Source organism: Nicotiana tomentosiformis, chromosome 2 (assembly GCF_000390325.3).
Source record: "Nicotiana tomentosiformis chromosome 2, ASM39032v3, whole genome shotgun sequence".
In the NCBI taxonomy this organism is placed as follows: Eukaryota; Viridiplantae; Streptophyta; class Magnoliopsida; order Solanales; family Solanaceae; genus Nicotiana; species Nicotiana tomentosiformis.
This window is the reverse complement of record NC_090813.1, coordinates 33,337,619-33,346,241: the sequence shown is the minus strand read 5'-3', so window position 1 is coordinate 33,346,241 and position 8,623 is coordinate 33,337,619. Positions and strand designations below refer to the sequence as shown.

General features: G+C 42.8%; 1 protein-coding gene across 1 annotated transcript; it reads right to left on the bottom strand.

Moving 5' to 3' along the window:
• Nucleotides 1-4,322: 4,322 nt before the first annotated feature.
• On the bottom strand, nucleotides 4,323-5,202 carry LOC138904589 (uncharacterized). Its single transcript, XM_070193096.1, has 2 exons — nucleotides 4,421-5,202; nucleotides 4,323-4,326 (listed from the first exon to the last, which is right to left on the bottom strand). Exons 1-2 carry the CDS (start codon nucleotides 5,200-5,202, stop codon nucleotides 4,323-4,325), a joined length of 786 nt encoding a protein of 261 aa, XP_070049197.1.
• Nucleotides 5,203-8,623: the final 3,421 nt, after the last annotated feature.

The following is an 8,623-nucleotide window of genomic DNA, read 5'->3' as shown; positions in this document are numbered from 1 at the left end:
CCCCCGACCGTCGTCCGAAATATCATCATCATCATCAACTGTGACGGGTGCGGCGGGGGAATGAGTAGATGAGGGCTCCGTAGCCTGACTGTTCCCTTCCGATCCCTCATAATTACTCTTAGAAGAGGTAGGCTCGTCTCTCAGTCGGTATTTATCCTGGGGCATCTGTGGCTGTGTTGGCAGAACAGGCTGCCTTTGCACTGAGTCGCCCTCTGATGTTTCCCTAGATAGGGCATATGAACTTGATTCAGAGGGCTCTAGCTATCTACCTCGGCCTATTGTTGCCTTCTTATTAATCACTCTTTGCACGGAGAGTGGTAGGGTACCCCTGCCTCGGCCTCAGGAGGGTTCACCCCTCATTTTGGAAGTGTCACCACGTCCTCTTGATCTAACCATTTTCTGAAATACATAGCAACATGAGTCAGTTAAAGTTCAAACACAGACTATAAAACAGTTGCAGATAAAACAGTGGGCAAGAGGGGGAAGTGCGATCCGCACAATTTTGAGTGCGGCCGCAGACTGCCTTGTGCAGACCGCACAATTTTGAAGTGCGGCCGCACAATTGAAGTGCGGACCGCACAATTTTTAGCGCAGCCGCATAATTCCATGTCTAGTAAAATCAGTTCTCTGAAGTTTGGATCTGCAGTCGCACAAAGTTTTCTGCGGCCACAGATCATTTTCCGCGGACCGCACAATTTTGAGTGCGGTCCACACATTGAATGCAAAGACTTGCCCTAAAACTAAGGATCTCCGGACCGCACAATTTCATGTGCGGCCGCAGACTTCAAAATTAGATGACACTGAACTTAGGCTTTTCAATTGTTTTTGCACAATTTAGACATGGTATTGGAAAAGTAGACATGATACATGATTTACCCAACCCCCAATGAGTACATATGAAATTACCCACACAAATTTAAGCACACATGATGAATCATCTGAAATTTAAGCCTAAAAATAACTATACTAATTAAGAACAAAAACTAAGAAAATTTGGAAAAGTTTAAACACGAATTGAACATACAAGTGATGAAGGATGCAGGGGAGAATCTAGGATAATGAAATGAGTGTGATGTTTGAAACAATTTTTGTGCACTGTGCTTGCTTTGGTGTTACGAGCTCTAAGTGCATAAAGTTGGGAACAATGAGAGGGGGGCCTATTTATAGGTGCAGCTGAGTGAGGCCGCACAATTTTGTGTGCGGTCTGCACTATTTACATGGTCCTTCTGAAGATATGTGGTCCGTACAAAATTGGGTGCGACCGCACAATTTCAAGTGCGGCCGTAGATTGGCCAATTCTTTGCAATTTCAAACTTCAGAGAGTTGTATTTTTGGGTTTCCAGTTGTGCGGCCGCATAAAGAATTGTGCGGCCGCAGACTCCTTTCTGCTGTGGCATGCAAGATTGTGCGGTCCGCACAATAAATGTGTGGTCCGCACTTTTTTTAACACTTAGCAATTTTTTCGAGCACAGTTCCTGCAAAGCACACTCATTCCTGCAATTCACTTCAAAACCAGTTAGCACAAAATAGAACCTTTTTAAAAAGAAGAAAAGTAGAAATAAAAAGAAACATGGGTTGCCTCCCAAGAAGCGCCTGATTTAACGTCGCGACATGACACAGATTACCATCAATCACTTGAAATGAATTAATGCCACGACGTGGCCATCATCAACTTTTCTAAGATAATGCTTCACCCGGTGACCATTGACTCTAAACACTTCATCATTTTTATTCTTCAAGTCTAATGCACCAAAGGGTGTCACCTTCACAACCTTAAACAGACCACTCCACTTAGACTCCAACTTTCCCGGAAACATCCGTAACCGAGAATTAAACAATAACACAAGATCATCTTCTTTGAACTCTTTGTTCCGAATATACTTGTCATGGAGGTACTTCATCTTCTCCTTGTATAAGGAAGAACTTGTATATGCATGGTATCGGTATCCATCAAGCTCATTCAATTGTGCCACCCTCAGGTTAGCTGCAACATCCCACTCAAGATTAAGCTTTTTCAATGCCCACATAGTCTTGTGCTCAAGTTCCACCGGAAGGTGACAAGCTTTCTCGAATACTAACCGGTATGGAGACATCCCAATCGGTGTTTTGTAATCCGTCCTATAATCCCATAAAGCATCGTCAAGTTTCTTCGACCAATCCATTTGGTTGGCATTCACGGTCTTTGATAAAATACTCTTGATCTCCCGGCTGGAGACTTCCACTTGTCTGCTTGCTTGAGGATGATAGGGGGTTGAGACTTTGTGAGTGACACCGTACTTGGCGAGTAAGGTATCAAAAGCTTTGTTGCAAAAGTGTGATCCCCCATCAACCCACTTTGACACATAGTCCACAGCTACCAAAATGTATATGTTCCCACAGGAGCTTACGAACGGTCCCATGAAATCAATCCCCCACACATCAAAAATGTCAATTTCCAAGATGGTAGTGAGGGGAATCTCATTTTTCTTAGAAATCCCACCAGCCCTTTGACATTCATCACAACGCTTGACTAGATCACTAGCGTCCTTGTAGAGGGTAGGCCAATAGAATCCACAACTCAACACTTTTGCCGATGTTCTCGCTCCACCATGGTGACCACCATATAGTGAAGAGTGGAAAACCTCAAGAATTTCCACTTGTTCTTCCTCCGGCACACATCGTCGAATCACACTATCTGTACAAATCCGGAAGAGATATGGTTCATCCCAATAATAGTCAAGGCAATCCCATTTGAGCTTCTTCCTTTGGTTTGAAGAGAACTCATTCGGTACAATACCACTCACATGATAATTTGCTAAGTCGGCGAACCATGGCATCTTGGTCATTGAAATGGCTAAAAGTTGCTCGTCGGGGAAGGAGTCATTAATCTCAAGGCCGTCATGTGGCCTCCCCTCCTCCTCCAAGCGATACAAGTGGCCCGCCACTTAGTTTTCACTGCCTTTGCGGTCTTGGATTTCGAGATCGAACTCTTGCAATAAAAGCACCTACTACATTAACCTCGCCTTTGAATCCTTTTTGCTCATTAGGTACCGAAGCGCCGCATGATCGGTTTGGACAATCACCTTTGTACCCATCAAGTACGGGTGAAGCTTCTCCATAGCAAAGACAATAGCAAGGAGCTCATTTTCGGTCACCGTGTAATTGACTTGGGCATCATTCATGGTCTTACTAGCATTGTAGACCGTATGGAAGATTTTGTTGATACGTTGCCCCAAAACTTCTCTGATCGCCACATCACTTGCGTCACACATGAGCTCAAAAGGCAAGCTCCAATCCGGTGCGGTGATAATAGGAATAGTAGTCAATTAGACTTGAGTAATTTGAATGCCTTCATGCAATCCTCGTTGAAATGGAATTTGGCATCCTTCTCCAAAAGCTTACACAAGGGGTTCACCACTTTGGAAAAATCCTTGATGAAACGGCGATAGAACCTTGCATGACCCAAGAAGCTCCTCACTCCTTTCACGTATGTAGGGGTGGGAATTTATAAATCACCTCTATTTTAGCATTGTCGACCTCAATACTATTCTTTGAAATTTTGTGGCCAAGGACAATGCCTTCCTCGACCATGAAGTGACACTTCTCCCAATTGAGCCCCAAGTTTGTCTCCTCACATCTTGCCAAGACCTTATCTAAGTTTGTCAAGCAATAATTAAGGGAATTCCCAACCACAGAAAAATCTTCCATGAAGACCTCAAGAAAATCCTCCACCATGTTGGTGAAGATAGCTATCATACACCGTTGAAAAGTCACCGGTGCATTGCACAACCCAAATGGCATCCGCGAGAATGCGAAAGTACCATAGGGACATGTGAAAGTAGTTTTCTCTTGGTCTTCCGGAGCAATAAGAATTTAATTGTAGCCTGAATATCCATCAAGGAAACAATAGAAAGCACGGCCGGCCAACCTATTAAGCATCTGATCAAGGAAGGGAAGTGGGAAATGATCTTTCCTTGTGACTTTGTTGAGCTTGAGATAGTTCATACACACTCTCCACTCAGTCACCGTTCTTGTAAGAATCAACTCATTCTTGTCATTGGTGATCACAGTCATGCCCCCTTTCTTTGGGACACATTGCACCAGAGAGGTCCACGAGCTATCGGAAATGGGGTAAACAACCCCGGAGTCCAACCACTTTATGATCTCCTTCATCACCACCTCTTGCATTGCTTCATTGAGTCTTCTTTGATGTTCAACAGAGGGTTTGGCATCCTCCTCCAAAATAATCTTGTGCATAAAAAAGATGGGGCTTATACCCCGAATATCCACCAATGTCCATCCGATAGCTTTCTTCCTCTTTTGGAGTACCGCTAAACTAGAGTCTACCTGCACGTTAGTAAAACAAGAGGAAATAATAACCGGTAAAGTAGAACACGGGCCAAGGAATTCATACCTGAGATATGGAGGTAATGGCTTTAACTCCAAAGTAGGAGGCTCCTCGATTGAGGGCTTTGTTGGAGGAGTCTTCCAGTTTTCAAGATCTAATGACGATGGTTCATAAGTGTACGACCCCATTCCTTGTAATGCATTCACATATTCCACATATCCATCCTTCTCATCATCATCATGATTAAGCAATACGGCCTCCAAAGTATCATCAACATTCATCATGGCACTAGCATCATCAACATTCACCTCGGTCACTAAGTCCATAAATGAACAAACTTTATTGCTATTCGGTTGCCTCATAGATTTGCACACATGGAAAACCACCTTTTCATCACCCACCCGGAAGGTGAGCTCGCCGGCTTTCACATCAACAAGTGCCTTCCCCGTAGCAAGGAAAGGTCTACCCAAAATAATAGGCACCTCATAGTCCACTTCACAATCAAGAATCACAAAGTTCGCTAGGAGGATGAACGTATCAACTCGAACTAACACATCATCAATAATACCCAATGGTCTCTTCATATTACGATCCGCCATTTGTAGCCTCATAGAAGTGGGTCTTGGTTGCCCAATCCCTAACATTTTGAAAACCGAGTAGGGCATCAAGTTGATACTCGCCCCTAGATAACAAAGAGCTTTGGCAAAGTCGGCACTTCTAATGTTGTAAGGGATTGTGAAAGCTCCGGGATCTTCCAATTTAGGAGCCATTGAGTGCACAATTGCGCTCACTTGATGTGTCATCTTTATAGTCTCACAATTCATCGACCTCTTCTTTTTCACCAAATCCTTCATGAACTTTGCATATTTGGGCATTTACTCCAGAGCCTCAACCGATGGCACATTAATAGATAACCTCTTCATCATGTCAATGAACTTTTTGAATTGGTTCTCGCCATTTTGCTTGGCAAGCCTTTGAGGGTATGGAGGAGGAGGCTTTGGCATTGGTGCCTTAGCCTTTGGCACTACGGTTCAGGTATGTCAACAATGTGTTCCCTAGACGGGTTCACTTATTCTTGAGTCTCCTCCACATTTTCATCAATGTCAATTCTCCCTTCTTCATTTTCTTGCACTACACTGTTTGGAATCTCATCTTCTTGAATCACTTGTTCATCATCCATAATTTTTCTTTGACTTGAGGTGGCTACATCCCCACCTTTTCCACTCCTTGTAGTCACGACCATGACATGTCCCGTGTTGTTCCCACCCTTCGGGTTCACCACCGTGTCACTTGGTAGTGCCTTCTTAGGACGAGTGTTTAAAGCTTGCGAGAATTGCCCCAATTGAACTTCCAAATTGTGAATTGAAGTATTGTGAGAAGCTAGTTGAGCATCGGAGTCGACATTCTTCTACATCATTTGTTTAAACATGTTCTCAATTCGTCCCATCTCATTGTTGGAAGAGCTAGGACCATGGGAAGGATAAGGAGGCGGGTTGCTTGGTTGTTGATACATCGGGGGCCTTTGAAAACCCGATCGCCGATTCCCTTGATTATTGTTCCATCTTCCTTGGTTGTTGCCTCCCCAATATCCTTGACTATTGCCACCCCAATTGCTTTGGTTATTTTGATTGTTCCAATGCCCTTGATTGTTTTGACCATTCCAAGTACCTTGGTTGTTTTGATTGTTCCAATTCCCTTGATTACCTTAAGATCGCCATTGTTGTTTATTCGGGCCTTGAGAATTGTTTCTTTGCCCTTGGAAGTTGTTCACATATTGTACTTCCTCCTCTTGTTCATTGTAAGATTCATCTTGGTCAAACCCACTATCTTCTTGCACATATTGTTCCGCATGGTTTTGCACTTGTTGACCTTTTTGCCTTCGCTTGTTCACCATCATATTTACTCCTTCTATTACATTTACTTGCTTGGGACCTTGAACTTGTTGAAGTTGATTTTTGTCTAATTGATTCATTGTGGTGGTCAACTCGGCAATTTCTTGCCCATGGTCATGTAATTCTTTATGTAGGTGAATCACATTTGGATCACTTTGAGGAAAATTTACTCTACTTTGCCATGCCGATGAAGTATCCGCCATTTCATCTAAGATCTCACAAGCTTCAGCATATGGTGTTGTCATGAAATTTCCACCGGCAAGTTGGTTAACCACGCATTGATTGGTAGTATTGATCCCTCTATAGAAAGTTTGTTGAATCATAGCCTCAGTCATGTCATTGTTCGGGCACTCTTTCACCATAGTTCAGTACCTCTCCTATATCTCATGCAAAGGCTCATTGGATTCTTGTTTGAATGCTAGAATTTCGTCTCTAAGAGTAGCCATATGCCCGGGAGAAAAGAACTTGGCAATGAATTTTTCTGCCAATTCATCCCATGTATGGATGGAATGGTTTGGCAACCTTTCTAACCATACCAAGGCTTTCCCCCATAGTAAAAAAGGAAATAGCCTCAACCTTAAAGCATTCTCGGAGATGTTTGTCTGTTTACTCCCCCAACAAGTGTCCACAAATCCTTTCAAGTGTTTGTACGCATTTTGATTCGGAGCCCCGGTAAAGAATCCCCGTTGCTCTAGCAATGTGAGCAAAACATTTGTGATTTGAAAGTTGCCCACCCTAATGCGGGGCGGGACTATGGCACTTGCATACCCTTCATTCGGCAACACCCGGTATGGAGCCGCTCTTGGTGGAGGTGGGGGTGGAATGGGAACGTTGTCTTGAGGCGGTCGGCCTCGTCTATTTGCTTGAGGTTCAGGAGGAACCTCTTCAACTTGGTCATCTTCCACGTCCACATCCCCCAAACGCATGTTTCAGAAATGATCATTGTTGTTGAGAGACATTGTTTCACCTACAATCTTTTCACCAAAAAGATTAGTAACACGGAAGGAAAAGAAGACAATTCACACACAAAACCAAATATATAGTTAAATCCATTTTTTATGCTCTCCGGCAACGGCGCCAAAAATTGATCTCGCCCAAATCACACCTCAATTTGGGGTTGTGAAGCGGTCGATTGCAATAATAATACCCAACTAGGAGTCGGGATAGAATCCACAGGGAGCGTACATGGGATTAGGTATATATTTGGACTAAGCACGTAAATTGTCTAAGATGCACTTCCACAAGCTGTGTTTTGATTCTACTTCTAAATTATGCTACGGTTTGTAAATGTAAAGCTAAAGAATAATATTTTTGATGTTGTTTTTCAAATATATAAAAGATCTAGGACTGCGAATTCCACCTAGGTGTTTGCCTAACGGGGTGTGGGATTTAGAGCGGGTTTTGTTGGTCGGGGTGTATTATAGCAATCAACACACAGTTACCCAATCAATACCTCTCGGTAATAAAGTGGTTTTGCCCAATTTGGCTTTTTCAAGTCCAAATGGGTAATGCACAAAACAGTTGATAGATGCTCAAGTCGGGTTTTACTATCTCTAGATTCAACCCTTTAATTGGGACTATTAATTTCTTGAGTTCATCCCAATTTCTTGTTGGCCAAGTTTTCCTAGACTAAGTCTCTCTTTCTCAAGTAGAGACTAAGTCAAATAGGCTTGAATCAATGTTTGCAAACATTAATTCTACAATTATAACAAGAACTAGACTAAATATTACACACCCAACCATAAACAAGCCCTAAATCAAAAACCCATTAGGTACCCACACTAGGGTTGGGTCACAACCCTAGCTAGAAATTTAGCTACTCATAGTGGGTGATGAAGAAAATAAAGAAGAAAAGATGATTAAACTCATATTTAATGATAAATAGATGAAAATCCAATGTAAAATTGACAAGCTATGATAAAGTTTCCTAAAACAGTAAAGAAAAACGGCTACCAACTTTCAGATGTTCAAAAACTTCAGCTAATTTCGTGAAAGTAGTCTATTTATACAAAGCTTGAATTTTCGAACAAAATTTCCCTTTAGGAGGTTCTGCGGCCGCACAATTCTGTATGCGGTTCGCACTTTGCTGCAGCTCTTGACAGGAGTGGTTTTTGTGGCTGCACAATTCTAAACTACGGCCGCACATCTTGAGTTCTGCGGACAACACAATTCTGGGTGCGGCCGCACATTTGATTTCTGCGGCAGCACAATTATTGTGCGATCTGCAGATCTTGATTGTCTTGAATTCCCAACTCTCTAAACCTTGACTTCTGCGGCCGCACAATTATTATGCGGTCCGCACTTTGCATTGCATCACTGTCAAAATTTCTTCTTGTTCTGCGGCCGCAGATAAAATTCTGCGGTCTACACTTTAGCCTTTTTGCTTGATTTTTGTCCTTGTTCA

What these genes read in the sequence shown, in the direction of transcription:
- LOC138904589 (XM_070193096.1), bottom strand. Translation starts at nt 5,202, where the DNA reads ATGCCCAAATATGCAAAGTTCATGAAGGATTTGGTGAAAAAGAAGAGG.